At 47.7% G+C, this 19,203-nt stretch overlaps 1 protein-coding gene across 1 annotated transcript in view; it reads right to left on the bottom strand.

Moving 5' to 3' along the window:
- WDR62 (WD repeat domain 62) overlaps positions 1 to 19,203 on the bottom strand; it is a 127,821-nt gene that overhangs the window by 88,059 nt on the left and 20,559 nt on the right. Inside the window, exons 7-11 of the mRNA XM_082264684.1 lie at positions 11,306 to 11,485; positions 9,369 to 9,529; positions 3,400 to 3,589; positions 3,157 to 3,291; positions 2,913 to 3,079 (exon numbers count right to left, since the gene is read on the bottom strand). Coding sequence (XP_082120810.1) covers positions 2,913 to 3,079; positions 3,157 to 3,291; positions 3,400 to 3,589; positions 9,369 to 9,529; positions 11,306 to 11,485 — 833 coding nt within the window. The remainder of the gene's footprint in view (positions 1 to 2,912; positions 3,080 to 3,156; positions 3,292 to 3,399; positions 3,590 to 9,368; positions 9,530 to 11,305; positions 11,486 to 19,203) is intronic.

Below are 19,203 nucleotides of genomic sequence, written 5' to 3' on the forward strand. Positions count from 1 at the left end.
ACGACTTGTCATGCGATTTTGCGGTCCAAAATCGTGGGACAAGTCGCACTAGTGTGAAAGGGGCCTAAATCAGAAAAAAAAAAATTACAAAGTTACATGTATACAATACAAGACCTCTAACAGCTATTTCTAAAAATTTTATTATTTTTTTCTGTTTACCCAGGGACCCAAAAGCCTTTTTTTCCTGAAAGAACAATATGATGGGCAACAGCCAGGGGTAATTGCAATGGTCACCCACTCACAAAATTCAAATCCTTACTTTAATTGCTGCAACAACTACTCCAGCACTCACAGCAGTGTTGGGGCCTAATCACACCACATGTGAGGACTGATTAACGCAAGTCTCCGAGGGCACAAAGAAAAACACTTGTTTTCTATATGCCCTGGTCACACCACAACACTCGTGTTTCCACAGTACTTTGGATGGTGTCGCAAGTCACCGCACTGCAGGAGAGGAACTGAAATAAAGTATAACTTTGTACATTCTCAAACAAATCAAAAAGAGGGTGCAACACATCAAATCGTCCCCCATTGACAAGACACCAGTCTGCACACTAAAATTTAATGCGTGATCGGGCCCTTAAGAGAATTTTTACCGTGGTCTTTTTTTTTTGTGATGAAAATGTTCAAGTACCTAGGAGGTGGATGAAGAAGCCTTAAAGAGCCTGCAGATATAGCCAAATCCTTGACTGTTTTATGGTGTCGATGCCTGGACACTTTTTTTTGCTACTTGAACACTCCTATTGGCCAGTAAGGCAGTCCATCATAGCAATGGACTATTAGAGATGTGATTGGGCAGGACTATTTAGAAGTGTCAGAACATTGCCCGTCAGCAAACCATTTCTGCATGCCTTTTGAAGCAGTTGCAGGTATGTGTAATTTGATAAGTAGGGATGTCCAACCTGCGATTCAAGACAGCTTAAAATGTGGCCCAAACACAAAATTTAAAAAAAAATGTACTTAAAAATGTTGATAATTTTTGGGGGAATTTTTTTCTAAAAATGCATTTACATATGCAGCCAAAAAAAAAAAAAAATTTGACAGCGTCTTTTAACTGGACTTTTACAAGTTCTATCCTACCAAAGAAAAAATATCCACTCATCACAATCACGCCTTATATATGCCATCAGTACCTATATTTGTTAGTAACTATTTTCAAGGATGAAACACAGGAAGGGCAAAATTAGAACCAAAATATCCGATGAGCACCTTGAGAAATCATTGAGAACTGCTACTACATCAATCGAACCAAATATTAATGCATTAATTTATCAAAAAAGATCACTCATTTTATGTTGCCCTCTTTTAAATTTATAAAACAAAAAAAAAAAAAAAAGAAATACTGAGGTTTTATACTTGTATAGTTACCTAATCTATATCAATGATCGTTTAATTGTGATTTGCCAACTTTTTCAGCTAATCCGCTATCCTTTTGTTAGTGTATTTTATGTGTAGCCCAAGACAAATCCTCCTCTTGTGGCCCAGGAAGGTCAAAAGGTTGGACACCCCTGATGTAAGGCATTTCTAGACACCTGCACTTCATACTTATCTGCTTCCTCCTGTTTTTGAAAGGTACATGTCCCCACCTGCGGGAGACCTGGCTGTGGCGAGATGTGGTGAGGTCCGCCTCTTCCTTTCCCCGCTGCCAGGCCATTCACAAATCGCAGCATGCGCAGTAGGGTATCCGCCGTGAAGCCCAAAGGCTTCACTGCCAGTTTCCCTTACAAGCAATTGAGGTGGCAGCACCTGAGAGCAGATGGGAACATTGGCTGGGGTGCCGACATCGCTGGATTCCAGGACAGGTAAAAAAAAAAAAAAAAAAAAAAAAAAAAAAAGTCAGCAGCTACAGTATTTGCAGACTTAATTTTTTCGTGGGGGGGTTGGACCTCTTCTTTAAGTTCATCTAAATCCATATTGCAGTGACTGGATAGCTTAGCCTACATTTAAAGGGGGGACGATTATATTATATATATTTTTACACATACACCCTATACATACGGTATATACTACAATATGTATATACCGCGGCCGATGCGTTGGGGGCGCATCTGCATGCAGGGGCGCCGGACGCATGGAGTTCAATGGGGCTTTTTTTGGCATCACCTGATTAGAGCCAGAGGCTCCAATAGGGCGATGCAAAGGGTGGACCCGGGGCGCAGAGGAGTGCGTCCCGAGCCCACCCATTGTGTGACAATAGCGAATGAAAATTCGCTATTGTCACACGGATCCTCCTCCTGGCCAATCAGGGAGCGCGTCCGATACGTGCTTCCTGATTGGCCGCAAGGCAAACCCCATGCCATTGGCCGAGGAGGAGGCGGGAGGACTCGCGCCGCCACTGAATTGAAAGGGGGCATGTACGCTGGTCACTGTGCATTGAAAGGGGGCATGTACGCTGGTCACTGTGCATTGAAAAGGGGGCATGTACGCTGGTCACTGTGCATTGAAAAAGGGGCACGCTGGTCACTGTGCATTGAAAAGGGGGCACGCTGGTCACTGTGCATTGAAAAGGGGGCACGCTGGTCACTGTGCATTGAAAAGGGGGCACGCTGGTCACTGTGCATTGAAAAGGGGGCACGCTGGTCACTGTGCATTGAAAAGGGGGCACGCTGGTCACTGTGCATTGAAAGGGGGGCACGCTGGTCACTGTGCATTGAAAGGGGGGCATGCTGGTCTCTCTGCATTGAAAGGGGGCACACTATACCTTAATTACTGAAGGCCCCTTTCACACTTCTGTGACCTCAAAGTCACGCAATTTTTTACAGCGTTTTTTGCCGCAAAAGCAATGCCTATTAATTTTTCTGTTTGCGCCCTCCCAAAAATTTTGAGCACCAGCCGCCACTGCACATACATACACATTTTCAGAGCACAAAATGTATTATGGAAGCAGGGCTTTAAACAGATTTAATATATACCTTATATTTCCCATCCGGTCTCCAGATGCCAGCTGAAGCCCATCGTGATGGACTTTCAGGACACGAATTCCGCTTTTTGAGTCTTTGGGCTCAGACTTTTCATTAGTGGCAGAGGTGTCCTTCAAATACTGAATATTGTCCTCAACATATATCACTTTATGCAATTCCTTAAAAACAAAAAAGTATAATTATGGGCTTCTGCCAAAAACATTATTAAACATACATTTACCAAAAGGCTCATTACATTACTATAGATGTTCCTCTTCTGAGCCGGGTACAAGCTCCTCTCCAGGTTCCACAGGCGGATAGTGTTGTCAGAAGAACAGGTAAAAAACGAGCCTTGGCTTAAATGCTTTTTCTTGCCAATGTCTGGATACACCTTAAGGATACATATAGACTCAGGCTTAGTCTCAGATCCAGAAGGTCAATATACACAGATAGCTTCTAAGAAGTTACCAATTGCCCAACAGCATTAGACAAAACTTGCCTCCATATTCCAGATGTAGGAGCTGTGATACAGAGCCGAGTATACCTTTCCAACCTTTCGGGTGTTGCTGACATCCCACACATATATACTGTGGTCATTATACACACAGCACAGCCACCGATTTCCTTCATCATATACCAGGGCGCAGGTGTCTGCATAACCGGAATCTGCCTGCTTTACAAACAGAGAACTGCAAGAGAAATACACTGACAATTGCAGTTAAAGCATGCCTAAACCCAAGAACCCAAATGTAATGTATTGCAGCTTATCAGTCCTTAAATGAGATGACTGCATTCATTTTTTTTTCTTTACATCTGCTGATCCTGCCAGTAACACATTTCCTGTTCCTGGCTGACAATACTCACTCACTACACTATACCTCTGGAGGAGCAGCACTGTCACCCCAAAACAGGACTACCCCTTCTCTATAACAGAGGGAAAGGGTTATGCAGTGGTTGAAGATAACTGGGAACAATGTAACTGATAAGAGAGCCACAGTGAGTTACCAGATCTCTGGCAGGATCAACAGGTATTTTTGCCACTTGTCGAATAGATATAACAAAATGTTTATATTGGCATTTTTGTTAATAAACAGTACAATACAAAAAAAAACAAACAAAAAAATAAAAACGACCAGATATAAAAACAATGCCTGAAAACATTGTATTGGTATATTTAACAGATCAAAATAGAGACAATAAGGCCCCGTTCACATAGGGGCGACGCTACTTCGCACCGCGACCTCCGAGGTCGCGGTGCGAGCAGCGACCTCGGAGCGGCCGCCACGGACTTCATAACATTGAAGTCTATGGCGGTCACCTCCGCTCCGGACCCTTTTTCTAAGTCGGAGCGACTTGTGTCGCTCCTATTAGAACGGGTCCGCAGCTTCCCTATGGGAGGCGACCTACGGCGACCTGTGAGGCGACCAGGTCGCCTCACAGGTCACCTTAGTGTGAACCGGGACTAAGGGTGCTGTGGGAGATTAGCTCGGTGGCGGGCGTGGATGACCCCTTTGGGGGGGTTCGTTACACAGGGAGATAGCCGAGAAGTGGTTGCAAACAGTTTGGTTTATTCTTGCAATTTACTTCACACAAGTGCAAGCCTCAAAAACAGCAAAATAAAAAATAAAACACAAAATAAATCCTTGCCACTGTGGACGGCTACCTTCTCACACACAGGAACCTATCTAATGAAGTCTGTCCCCAACCTACTGTTGGGCAGACTTGGCTGATCCTACAGCAGACACTCCATAGTCCATGTTTTTCTCTTCACACAACAAATGTCCATTGAACATGTCCCTTTACTCTTCACATAGAACACATTCCTTTGTTTGTCTCTTCACATAGCAACCATTCCTTTGCTTGTCTCTTCACATAGCAAACAGTTCATTTATTTCTTTCCACATAGAAATAGTCCAAGACCTCACCTTGAGTAGTCTTCAGTCTTCATTAATTTCCCCTTCACACAGGAAATGTCCATTGGTTTCTTTTCACATAGAAACGATCCTTGAGTAGTCTTCACACTTATTACCCTCATCAGCGCACATCGCTCCAGGAGGTCTTCCCCTCCTATGCTCACACAGCTTCAGGGGCCACCCATCTGATTGTCCTCCGCTACCCACATGGCGTCAGGAGGCAGCAATCCTTCTCCCAGGCTCTCACAGCGTCGGGAGGCACACATCTGACTGTCCTTCTCTCCCCAGCCCACACGGCGTCAGGAGGCAGCAATCCATAGACTTCCTCTGGACAAATTATAGAGGCCTTAAAGCGGAGTTCCAGCCATTTACTCACCTGTCCAATGGTCCAGCGATGCGGCCGCCGGAAGCCTCGATCCTCTCCCTCGGCATCACTGCTGTGGGCACCCGGCTGTTACAGTTTGCGGCTTCACAGCCGGGTACCCACTGCGCATGCGCGAGTCGCGCTGCGCGCCGTGATTGGCCGGCAATCTTCTGGGACCTCTGACGTGTCCCAGAAGATTGCAGGGAGGGAGGGGGAGAGGAGAACTTCCGCTCAGGGCGCCGCGGCGCTCCGAGCGGAAGTGGGAGCGGGTACCTGTCAAAACTAGGTACCCGCTCCCCCCCCCAAAAAATGACATGCCAAATGTGGCATGTCGGGGGGTCAGGACTCCCTAAAGCGGAAGTTCCACTTTTGGGTGGAACTCCACTTTAACTTCCTCATTCTGAACAGCTGAAGGCCTTTCAACTTCCTTAAGCCAGTTCTGGCTACCTTTGCAGCCCGACACCCTATAGCAGGCATCACTAAATGGCGGACCGCGGGCCAGGTCCGGCCCCAATCACTCTCTCAACCGGCCCGCAGCGGTCTCGCCATTTAGATGCCTGTTCTTCTCTCAGCTGTCACGCTTTCGCTTTCATCTTCACAGACCCAACTGCGGGAGGCAGGGACAGTTCTGGAGGGAGGGCGGAAGCTAAACAAGCCAGTGATTGGTTGCTAAGATAAAGGGCAGTCCAAGCAACCAATCACCAGTTTGCAGCTTCCGTCTTCTATTCAGAGCTACTGTGCCTCTCGTCCTCCTGTCTGTGTAAGGCAGGGGAAATGTGTGAAGATAGAGGTGATGTGTGGCGAGGACGGAGTAGGAGGAAGAATGGACTACAGCAGAACAAGGTGGAGTGTATAAATAGGTCACTATTTTTACAGCATTAGAAAACTATGATCACTGAGTGGGGAGAGATGTTGCAGCAGTGATCACTGTGAAGGAGGTAGTAAGAAGTGATCACTGCTGCTGATTGATGGGAGATCAATGTCTGAACCTGTGTAAACCCTACATCTGGTGCCTGCTATGTCTGCTGTGTGTGATGGTTGCAGGAGACATTGAAAGGGATCAAAATGCTAACTAATTGTCAGCTTGCTATAGTGCTTTTTTTCTCCTATCTCAATCTTAAGTGCAGTCATTGTTTGCTGCCCCCTATTTTATGTTAAGGGGCACACTGATGGGCACAGCAAAATGTGTCCATCAGCATGCCCCTTAAAGTGGTTGTAAACCCCCAAGTAGTGTTTGTATCTAAAGGTAAGCCTATAATAAAGCTTACCTATAGGTACTGTAGATATCTACTAAACTTGCACCGTTTGACGTTATCAGCACATGCGCTCTGAATGAACCCGTGTGCCCTGTGCCATGATTGGCGGCTCCCGGGCGCATGCACAGGAGTGACGTCCTCACTGCTCTGGCCAATCAGGTGGCCAGATGACGCGAACTCGGAAGTAAGACGGCTGAACATGTCAGCCATGTTACCAGTGAGCGAGCGGCGCTGCAGGGGCTTCGTTCTAAGGTAAGTATTTCATAATGAGCTAGTATGCGATGCATACTAGCTCATTATGCCTTTGTCTTCCAGGTTTTTTTTTTCTGAGGTTTACAACCTCTTTAACATAAAATGTACCCATCAGAGTGCCCCTTAACATAAAAAATGGGGCATGCTGATGGGCACATATTATGTAAGTGGGATTGCACTGATGGGCACATGTTAAGGGGGGCACTCTGATGAGGACACCTGAAGTAAGGGGGCACACTGATCTGAATACCGGATCTAAGGTGGCACTGTGATGGCCCCACCTGATGTAAGGGGGCACTCTTAAGAGGACACCTGATGTAAAGGAGCACTCTAACCTTATTCGATGGGTACAAATGATGTAAGGGGGCACTCTGATGATGGCACCTAATGTAAGGGGGCCTTATGATGAAGAAACCTGATGTAAGGGGGGCACTCTGATGGGGACATCTCATATAAGGGGGTACCCTGACAGTGGCAACTGTTTTATGGGGGGACCAAATGTAATGAATCACTCTGGTAGGGGCACCTGATGTAAGGGGGAACACTATTGGGGACAGTTACAGAGTATTACCAGAGCGTGTGGAGAAAACAGTAATAAAAGCATCATAGAGCGTGGCTGTGCCAAAAAAAAGGAAAGTAGAAGCGTACAATCTTTCATGGCACATGCTTGAGATTCGGACCTCGGCCAGAAGAAAATTATAGTGACCGGACCTCCTTGAATTTTAATTCACTACCCCTGCCCTATAGTAATTGGTAAATTTTCTAAACCAGGTGGAAATGTATCTCCTGTCTGACTACATTCACAGATTTACCTGACTTCCCGTCACAGTGCCCATACACTCTACGAAAATCTGTCCTTTGGACAGCTAATTCGTTTTTCGTCTAGTTAATGGGCACAAATCGAAAATTGTCTGTGACCTTTTTGAACCAAAAATAAAACAAAGAACGGCTGATAAATTTTAAAGTGAATGCGTTTCGCACCTGTTAAAAATGTAACTATTTGTACTATGATGAAGTCACATGACGGCAACGACACGCGTAGGGAAGCTGATTAAATCGGAATAGTTGCCGGAGGACCGGCCGACTGCGTTATGCATTGTATGCTGCTGTGCGGCTTCATTGAATGTGAGTTTTAGCGTTTTTTCTTAATAAATTATTTTTAAAAAAACTTTATCACACTATTGAAGTTCCTTTCCCTTCCCTATACTTAAAAAGGGAATCCTCTACTTTGGAGTACACACTCGCCACCAGGATAGCCATACAACAACCACAGAGGACATCCCTTGGAACAAGCGTGAGGACCTTGGAGCACAGATCTATAGTGGTGCCGGAATTTATGCTGTTACCTTACAGCAGTAAGGTAAGCAGGTAGTGGGGCTGCACATATCCAGGATCCCTATGCTCCCTGTCCCACCCCTCGTCTTGTTTTCACCTCTATTGGAGTGAGATCTCTCCGTTTCTTAAAAGAGACAGCCGGAGGGTGCTTAATCTACTTAACCCTTAAAGTCTTTTTACATGCTTAATCTACTTAACCCTTTCAGAACTGTTTTCTATGGACTTTATCTAGTAGAGTCATCAGTGCAATTTATTATATATTTTTTTGTCTAATACCAAGAGGATTCTGTTGACTGGTTATTATATATCTTTTTAGTTGCCCTCTTAGCAATATATGTGTTCCATCTACTAGTCCCAACAATATTTGTCTCAAGTGAATACCTGTTAGAACTTTTAAAATTCACCTCTACTACTATTGAAGCATTACCAGAATATTTATCTCTTGGTTATTCATCTATCTTCATTTATTTATGTCTTAAAGTCTTTTTACATGCCTTTTATTCACAAGATTTAAAATACAAATTTTTTTATCGCATTCACTGTGTCCCAACGTTTCACTTACATCCATGAGGTTTTAAAAACATAATTCCTCTTTTACTGTACTGGTGCACTTCTGCCACTTTACAGCATTTATTTTTTTAGTCACCTTTCTACAATTAATTTCAGCACTAAAGCACTTTTATATACAAATTGATTTACTGTTCACCACATATATTGTACGTTCCTTCTGCAACTGCACTAGAAATCCTGCACATTAGTCTTGAATAGCGCAGCATCGTTTCTTCTTCTATCTGTCTGCTTTATTTGACATTGGGAATTTGTCAATTTTGATGTTTGTGGCTGTTCTCATATAACTACTCTCGGAGTGTGATAGCGTGTGGGTACCCCCCCAAAATTATATTTGTACTGTGCATACATGACCCAGAAGCAAAAAAAGAAACGAGAAGCCGATTTATGTCCACTGAACGATTTATCATTCGAAAGTTGGTCATTACATGGTGGCAATATCATTTTCTTTTATGACTGTGTGTTATTTTTTTGAAATTGCGTTCAAACGGTTTTTCTGCTAGTGTATGGCCAGCATAAGAAGTTTGTTGTAATGCTGGCCATAGATTGCTGAACCGGTCGAGATTCAGTTTATCTGTTACATGGTGGTGGGGGGAGAATCATCAGTCTTATCTAAGCTAGATTTACTAGGAGCTTACACTGGCCGGAGTGTAAAGTAAAGGTTGGTATATGTTGCAGATGAAGAGGGCATTTAAAGGTAAACTTATCGCTTTGTCCAGCATGAGCAAACCACAGTTTCTTTTTCAACAGTACAAAAAAAGATGTTAGCAATTGCACTTACCTTGGATCAAGCCCCAGAGCAACGTCCACACCCAAGTGATGAGGTCTAGGTAAATCGGCCACGTACTGGAGATTGTGAGCGCTAAAGATTCTGACCACGCCCTCCTCGCAGCCACAGAACACAAGCTGCTCTGTAACACACAGGCAGTAGGAGGCAGACACCTGACAGTGACAGGAACAGGAGAGTAGAGTAGAGTTGGAAAACATTTAACAAAAAGCATTTTTCATTGGCATACAACTGAGAGCCCCACAGCGATCTGCCACCTGTGGTTTTACTTAGGACGTTCTTGCATCGGAGCATTCAAGCAACTTAACAGGGATTATATCATTGTAGCGGATACTTACCTTCCCCGTTCCAGCAGTGAGTCTGCTAGGACTTGTGGCCATTCACACCTCCAGGTTTTACCCCGAGTGCCGCAGCTCAGGTGAGAACGTATCACTCAGCTGCATCCGTAAAGGGCTAGCGCACTCAGTGGAAAGATGCCCAAGCATTGTTTGTCCATATAATGCCAAGCCCTCACAAGATTTTCAAGCCTGCCCTTGTGCCCCTCTTCTGTTCCTGAGCCTTACTGTGCCTCTTGATTCATGCATTCCATAGCCAATACCCAAGTTTTGTCCTAACTGTCACTCCTAGTTGCTGTCACGGTTTCGGATACACCCAATCTGTTGCTCCTGGCAATGTTCCTTATACACCTCGTCTGTTGCTCCTAGAACAGTTCCCATTACACCCTTTCTGTTGCTCCTGGCTGTAGGCACTGTTTATAGGGTGTACTTCACCAGCTTGCTCCTGCCTGAAGGCATTGTTCTTCATACGCTCTGTTTGCCCAACTCCACTGCTCCAAGCCTTTGCATCTGCGCACAGCTTTTCAGGGTACCAATCTCCGCTCTTCCAAGCTCTCACGGCCAGGCATATGAGAACATCTCTTCGATGCTCCCTCTAGCTTCCTCACCAGTCACCTAGCTATTTCCCCCCCCCAATGGTCCTACTGTATCTTCCTGGTACATCTGCCAGTACCTGGGGAAGTGACCTGGGCACTGGATGCAGCTGAGTCCATACCCTGTGAGTGATCCTTGGTAAATACTATCTGTCCCTTAAGCTGGCCAGATAGATTAAATTATTCAAATCTGGTCCCTGCCGAGATCCTATCCATGCATGGGCAGACTGAATGTACCCAAGTCAATACATTGACCGACTTGGGTACAACCAGCATGTCTGATTTTAAGCATGCGATTATTGCCTGTGGCTATAGCTACAAGCAATAATCACTGTGTTCTCCTAGCAGGGAGGATTCCCCACTCACCCTCCGACCACCACCCAACCCTCGTCAGGAGAACACAATAGCTCTACGGGAAAGATTCCCCCCATCAACAATGACTGTGTTTTAGCATGGCCTGCTGGTTCTCCCTTGTTTTATTTCCCTGTTTTGCGGTTTAAGAAAACAGCTTGTTTGGTTCTAACCAGTGACAGGAACATACCATCGCATTTCATGGTGATTGGATTGAGCCAACTAAGGTACCCATGTGGCTGTAAAATGCTGGGGTATGTTCCTTACACTCACTAGGACCAACAAATCAGCTGTATTAAGTAGCTAAACATCGTCAATCTCACAGTCCAGTTGAACGTGACTGACTAGCTATCAAAAAATATATTTTCAATTGTTTTGACTGAGGTCCTTTAGATTTGTAGAACTGCTTAAAACCAGTAAACAACTAAAAATCATGATGGCAGATTTCGGTAGACCGGTGGCAAAGAATGGGACTCAGCCAACAATCAAGGCTGATGGATATAACACCCCCATGATTGAGGAGACCATATCCGCACATATGTGGTTCTTGTGACATGTTCCTTGAGATCATCATCTATTCCTCATGACCAGATAGCTCAACTTCTGTACAGAGCAGAAAATACAAACGGTTCTTAGCAGTCATCCATCTCACCTTTAATTTCAGCCATTTGTCTAGGACTCTTTTTTCATTGAACTGACAGAGAACTCCAGATAACGATACACAGAACGTACTTCCAGCATTCTTGCCTTTGCCACAAGCAACACCACCAAACACGTTATTGTGGAGGTCACCGAGCAGTCCAGAGCGGCCCACCAGAGGAACTGTCCCAACCTAAATGGAAAAAGTTACTTACGGTTAACGTGTTGTGTTAGATCAGATCTGACTATACAAGTGGAATCAAAGATTTCATCAGATCATACAGCAAGGTAGTTGGGATATATTGTTTATCTGCAAAATTTACATACATTTAACCACTTAAATACTGGGCATTACCCTCCCCCTTCCTGCCCAGGCCAAAATTTCAGCTTTCAGTGCTATCGCACATTGAATGACAAATGCGCATGCAAACACTGTACCCAAATTCAATTTTTATCCCCCCCCCCCCCCCCCCCACAAATGGAGCTCTCTTTTGGTGTTATTTGAACACCACTTGCTTTAATTTTTGCGCTACAAAAAAATTAAAAAAAAGGACTGAAAATTGTGGAAAAAAAAAAAAACATTTTTCTGTTATAAAATAAGTAAGTTTTCTAATTCATTGACATACACTGATAAGGTGGCACTGATATGCAGCACTAATAGGCCGCACTGATAGATGGCAATAATGTGGACAAATTGGCATCCCTGATGAGCACTGATTGGCATCACATGTGGGTAAAGGTGGGCACTTATTGGCATCATTGGCAGACACTGGTGGGGCACTGATGGGTACCACTGGGGGGGCAATAATGGGTCTGCACTGAGATCGTGCCAATTATCAGCGCAGACCCCACCTGTCAGGAGAGCCGCTGATCAGCTCTCCTCTACCCATCCCGCACGAATGGAGGAAAGCCGATAAATGGCATTTCCTGGTTATGATGTGATTTGCTGTGACTGGACACAGCTGATCCCGTGGTAAAGAGCGCACGGGATTAACTAAATCGGAGATGCGGTGTGTCGGACCGTCACAGCACCACCGATCCATTCGCATGAGCGGCTTATCCTGCTGGAGGTCATAGGACATTTGACTATCCCGGTTTTATCAGGGTGTTACATTAGCGGGGGATCCAGAGTATTCCCTCTCCCTTTCTTTTGGAGGTCATAGGACATCCAGTCAAGATAATGGAACCCCCGCCCGGCCGTCATTTTGCTATAGGTTGGGATGGAAGTGGTTAAAGTATATGTTAACCTTCAGCAACAACCTATTCAATTTAAAAAAAAAAAAAAACACAGCTCAAAATAATTAAAGGAACACTTTTTAATCAGAATACAACAACATCAAGTCAATTAAAATGGGATACTGATCTGGTCAGTTAAGTAGCAGAGGGGGTTGTTAATCAGTTTCAGATGCTTTGGTGTTAATGAAATTAACAGGTTCACTGGATGGGCAACAATGAGACAACCTCCAAAACAGGAATAGTTTTACAGGTGGACGTCACTGAAATTATTTTCTCTTACGTCCTCCGACAGTCGCCGCCTCTTCATATTCGTCACATATGGGGTATTAGACTTTGCTCCGAAGGAGTAGCTAGGCAACAGAATATGTTAACATTAAAGCTTTTAACATATCCCACCCTCAAGGGGTGGTCCCCTCAGTCAATACCCTCCTACTTCCTGCAACCATATCTCAGTTTTAATGTCTAGCTTGTCAGGAGTGGCTGGCTCTCTCTGTGCTGGGGCTTTGTGCCCCAGACTCTTTCTTCTTTTTTGATTTTTTGTTTGAGTTTTCTCTCTACCTTTACTTAGCTGTTCTTTTTGTCAGCGTTAGTTAGTTCTTCGGATGAAGAGGATCATGCGGGCTGGGTCTCGGGCTGATCCCCCTGGTCGCAGGTCGTGGGTCAGTGGCTTCCCAGCCTGCCATCGAGCGTTCAGCCAGGTAACGCTCCTGGCACAGTGAACGACCCATCCCTGTTCGGTGCAGGGATGATTGGTGAGGTGGCTACCTCACTGGACGCTGTGCGGTTTCTTAACCCCCATTCTGTGCGTCTTGTATGCGACTCTCCCTGCCTCATGTGCAGCGGCTTGTTCGCCTGTGCGGGTCCCCCACACCATTGTGAGGTAAGTGTATCTATGTGGGGACCTGTCTGTCTGGGGGGGTGTCAGTCTGGGACTGTGTAACCTGCCTCTGTTCACACTGTTTGTCTCCCTATCACTCGGCTGCATGCTGTGGGCTGCAAGGGGGGGGGGGGGGGGGAGCTGTGTGACACTGTGTGTGTCAGCCTTGTCAGTGTGAGAAGCTGTGTGCTGTGGGGCATGTTTTTGGGCATGTTTGGGCACTATACAGCGATCGCTGCGGCGATCTGACATGTTTTTTTATAATGACATGTGTGCATTACTGTACTGTGGAGCGGCGGTTTCGGCGCCAAACGGCGCCATTTTGCCTACACTCGCTCCGGCCGCATGTTCTACATGCATGGCGGCCATTTTCTTGTAGCCTCCCATAGGCTTTCATAGAGCGCCCTGGCAGCATCACTTCCTCTTCTCCAGGAACACCGATCGAGGCAGCAGCAGCGGCGAGGGTCTCCTCCGGTTATATCCTTCCTATCCATTGCCTGTGTCAGTTTTATTGTCCCTGTGGGGGTCTCATTGTGCTTGTGTGTGGTGCGGTGGGCTGCGCTCGCCGCGCTTGTTAAAGGGGCAGTTAACCCTTTATTATCCGGCATTTTTAATAGGGGCAATGGATTCTCAGAAGGGCAAATTTCCTACCGCCTTGGTGGAAAGCCAGGGGACCGCTGTTTCCCCCCCAGGGGGGGATTTAGCCACTATTGTGGCTGGCCTTGCTGCTCAGGTGCAGATGCTGGTGGCTGCTCAATCTACTAAAAGACCCAGAGTTTCTCTTTCCTCTGATTCTGAGGGTGAAGGTGATGGGGCTGTTATGGCGGGGGCCTCCTTATCGGGGTCCCGCTCCTCCCTGGATCTAGTGGGGTCCAAGGTGAAGGCTGAAGTTGAAGGGGTTGATAATTCTCCCCCTGGCTCGCCTGAAGAGCTTGCAATCATGGATGAATTGATTGCTTCCATAAAACAAACGCTGCGTTTGCAGGATGAAGTGTGTCCCCCCGCTGCCTTGGCGGCTTATGGGACGCAGAGAAAACGCAGGACGCCGCAGGTTTTTCCCTGCAATGATGATTTTCAGCGCGCTGTTAAGGAACAATGGCGCAATCTGCGCAAACCTTTTGCTGTACCAAGTAGGTTCAAGCTGCGTTATCCTTTCTCGCCTTCCACTGATGAAAGGTGGTGTATACCACCCCCAGTGGATCACGCAATTGCGGTTTTAAACAAATCCACTGCGATTTCTGCAGAGGATTCCCCTGTGTTCCGTGATGCCACGGATAGGAGATTGGAGTCTCTTGCCCGTCATACTTATTCTGTTACGGGTTCTATGCTTAAGGCTCTGTTTGCCTCTCTCATGGCGGCCCAGGCGGTCGCAAGTTGGACGCAGATGCTTAGGCGCGTCCTAGTGGCCGATTCGGCCTCGCCGGCGACCCTGGATATGGTGGATCAAATCCACCAGGGTGTCATGTATCTGTGTGATGCGGACTTGGACCTAGTCCCGTTGGCTGCACGTGTGCACAGCGTGGCGGTGTTGTCTCGCCGCCTGGTTTGGTTGAAATGTTGGTCGGTGGACCAATCTTCACGTAAGACCTTAGCCAATCTGCCTTATGCTGGGTCTCGCCTTTTTGGGGAGTCCTTGGATGTGTTAATTAAGGGGATCACCGGAGGTAAGAGCACTCTCTTGCCCCATTTCCCCAAGGCTAAGGGGGCTTCTGGGAAGAAGCATGCTAATTTTCGGCCCCCTCAGGGGTCCTTTCGGTCGCACTACAAGGGCAAACCGTTCAAAGGTCAAGGCTCTCAGAAGAAGCCCTGGTCTGGAAAACAGAAGTCCGGTCAATCCGGATCCGCAGCCCATAACAGTGCGGCCTGAAGGGGCGCCCTCACCCAGTTTTGGGGTGGGGGGACGCTTGCTCGGTTTTCTTCAGCCCTGGTTGGCCCGCGTGCGGGACAGATGGGTTCAGGAGATCGTTCGATCTGGTTACAAGATCGAGTTTCTCTCTCGGCCGGAGAGCAGATTTTTTTCCCTCAAATCTTCAACTGTCTCCAGAGCGTTTACGGGACCTGCACCTGGCGGTGCGGGACCTGCGGGCTCAGGGAGTGGTAGTTCCGGTGCCTCATCGGGACAGATTTCGGGGGTTTTATTCCAATCTGTTCACCGTGCCCAGAAAGGAGGGCTAGGTTCGTCCAATTCTGGACTTGAAGGCTCTGAACCGCTCTGTGCGGGTTCGCAAGTTCCGCATGGAATCCCTGCGGTCGGTGGTGGCTGCCCTGGTTCCGGGGGAATTCATGGCCTCCATCGATTTGAAGGATGCGTATCTTCACATCCCCATTTTCGAGGGTCACCAGAGGTACCTTCGATTTGCCATTGCGGAGGATCACTACCAGTTTGTGGCGTTGCCCTTTGGTCTCGCCTCGGCTCCGCGGGTCTTCACCAAGGTGCTTGCACCGGTTCTGGCATTATTGAGGGCCCAGGGCATTTCTGTCCTGGGGTATCTGGACGACATTCTGGTTCGGTCTGCGACCAGCCAGGGTCTGGAGAAGGATCTGTCTGTCACGATGCAAACTCTGCAGGAGTTTGGTTGGACGATAAATTTTCCAAAGTCGACACTGAGTCCGTCGGTTCGTCTTCCCTACCTGGGAATGATTCTGGACTCGGTGCAGGCGAAGGTCTTCCTGCCGGAAGACAAACTCAGAACTCTTCAGGAGGAAGTCAGGTCCCTCAGGGACGTTCCGCACTCGTCTCTGCGGACGTGCATGAGATGTCTGGGATTGATGGTCTCGGCCTTCGAGGCGATTCCCTTCGCCCAGTTTCACACGCGGGGTCTCCAAGCGGAGATCCTGTCCATGTGGGACGGCGACCTCAATCTCTGGATCTTCAAATCTCGTTGAGTCATCGCACCAGAAGAGACCTTCTGTGGTGGCTCCAGTCCCCGATGGTGTCCGGGGGCAAGTCGTTTCGTCCTATCTCGTGGACGGTGATCACCACGGATGCCAGCCTGTCGGGCTGGGGTGGTGTTCTGGGTGTTCTGTCCGCCCAGGGAACTTGGTCGGAGGGGGAGTCTTCCCTTCCGATCAACATTCTGGAATTGCGTGCGATAAATCTCTGTCTTCATCGCTGGACGGACCGGCTGCAGGGCTGCCCGGTTCGGGTGCAGACGGACAATGCCACGGCGGTGGCCTACATCAACCACCAAGGGGGCACCAGGAGTGCCCGAGCGCCTCGAGAAGTGGCCGACATTCTGTCTTGGGCCGAGACTCATGTCCCGGCGATAACGGCGGTTCACATTCCGGGGGTGGAGAACTGGCAGGCGGACTGAGTCGCCAGATCCTGGATCAGGGGGAATGGTCTCTCCACCCGGCTGTCTTCCAGTTGTTGTGCGCGAAGTGGGGTCTTCCAGATGTGGACCTATTCGCGTCTCGTCTCAACAACAAGGTGAGAAGGTTCGTGGCAAGGACGCGCGACCCTCGGGCAGACGCGTCGGACGCGTTAGTGGCCCCGTGGCATCAGTACAAGCTGATGTACGCGTTTCCACCGATTCAGTTGCTGTCCAGGTTCCTTCGCAGGTTACACTCGGAACGCACCACGGTGATTCTTGTGGCACCGGACTGGCCTCGCCGGTCCTGGTACGCAGACCTCGTGAATCTGGCGGTCAACGCCCCGTGGCGTCTGCCTCTTCGAGACGATCTCCTGTCTCAAGGACCGATATATCATCCTGCTTTACAGTCGCTGGCTTTGACGGCCTGGCTGTTGAGACCGAGGTCCTGAAGGAGAAGGGTCTCTCCCCAGAGGTCGTTCATACTTTGATCAACGCGAGGAAGTCTTCCTCGGGAAGGTTTATTACCGTACTTGGAAGGCCTATTTTGCCTGGTGTGAGTCCAGGGGGTTTTCACCCCGCACGTACTCGGTTTCCCGAGTGCTGTCCTTCCTTCAAACGGGTGTCGATCAGTGTTTGGCGCTGGCTACGATAAAGGGTCAGGTGTCTGCGCTGGCCGTTCTGTTTCAACGTCCCGTGGCTTCCAACTCCTTGGTTGGCACTTTTGTTCAGGGGGTGCGGCATCTGGTTCCTCCTAGGAGGGATCCTCTGCCCCCTTGGGACTTGAATCTCGTTCTATCTGTGTTACAACGTGCGCCTTTTGAACAGATCAGGGAGATCTCGTTGTCTATGTTGTCCAAAAAGGTCGCCTTTTTGGTTGCGATCACTTCGGCTCGCAGAGTGTCGGAGCTGGCGGCTTTGTCCTGCAAGTCTCCGTATCTGGTTGTTCATTTGGATAAGGTGGTCTTGCGACCTAATCCTTCTTTTCTTCCGAAGCGAGTTTCGGAATTCCATCTTAATGAGGATATTGTCTTGCCTTCGCTGTGCGCGAAGCCTAAACATCCAAAGGAGGTGAGATTACATTCTTTGGATGTTGTTCGGGCGATAAGGGTTTACCTTAAATCGACTGAGTCTTTTCGAATGACGGACTCCTTGTTTGTTCTTCCAGAGGGTCCTCGGAAGGGCATGGCGGCGTCGGCCTCTACCATCGCCAAATGGATCAGGCAGACCATTGAACAGGCCTATGCCTTGCAGGGGAAGGTTCCCCCTGTGCCTGTGAAGGCGCACTCGACGATCTCTGAGTACGTCTTGGGCCTGTCGTGCACACTTTCACAAAATTCTACAAAGTAGATGTTCAGGCATCGGCGGATGCTTCCTTTGGCCGCAAGGTTCTTAGTGCGGCAATTCCCTAGGGTCCCTTGTTGGGGACCTCTGGCTGTTGGGATAAGTTTTTTATCCCCTGGTTATTTGTCTTTTCCTGGGTTGTTGCTCCTGTTGAGCAATTATTTTTCCTGTAGCCCAGCTGGTTTCCTTCCTTTGGTAAGGTTCCTTTGATGCGGAGACTGCGTTGCCTTTCGGCGCAGATGCGTTTCCCACCCCTCATGTTTGCACTGCTTTGGGACGTCCCCATATGTGACGAATATGAAGAGGCGGCGACTGTCGGAGGACGTAAGAGAAAATGGAATTTTTGTAAAATCTTACCTGTAAAATTCCTTTCTCTGAGTCCTCCGACAGTCGCCGCCCCCGCCCCTCTTTTGGGGTTTGGTTGTATACTCTACTGCTATTCCACTGAAACTGAGATATGGTTGCAGGAAGTAGGAGGGTATTGACTGAGGGGACCACCCCTTGAGGGTGGGATATGTTAAAAGCTTTAATGTTAACATATTCTGTTGCCTAGCTACTCCTTCGGAGCAAAGTCTAATACCCCATATGTGACGAATATGAAGAGGCGGCAACTGTCGGAGGACTCAGAGAAAGGAATTTTACAGGTAAGATTTTACAAAAATTCCGTTTTTCCCTACTCATTTTTTTCTGTTTTTCACTAGTTTTGCATTTGGCTAGGATCAGTATCACTACTGGTAGCATGAGGTTATACTGGGACCCTATAGAGGTTGCACAGGCAGTCCAACTCCTCCAGAATGGCACATCAATACATGACATTGCCAGGTTTGAGATGTCTCCCAGCATAGTCTCAATAGCATGGAGGAGATTCCAGGAGACAGGCACTAGGATAGCTGGATGGGGCCATAGAAGGTCCCTAACCCATCAGCAGGACCAGTATCTGTTCCTTTGTGCAAGGAGGAACAGGATGAGCACTGCCAGAGCCCTACAAAATGACCTCCAGCAGGCCACTGGTGTGAATGTCTCTGATCAAACAATCAGAAACAGACTTCATGGAGGATGTCCTCTGGTGGGCCCTGTGCTCACTGGCAGCACCGCAGAGCTTGATTGGCATTTGCCATTGAACACCAGAATTGGAAGATCCAC

Source organism: Pelophylax lessonae (assembly GCF_965119305.1).
Source record: "Pelophylax lessonae genome assembly, chromosome: 7".
In the NCBI taxonomy this organism is placed as follows: Eukaryota; Metazoa; Chordata; class Amphibia; order Anura; family Ranidae; genus Pelophylax; species Pelophylax lessonae.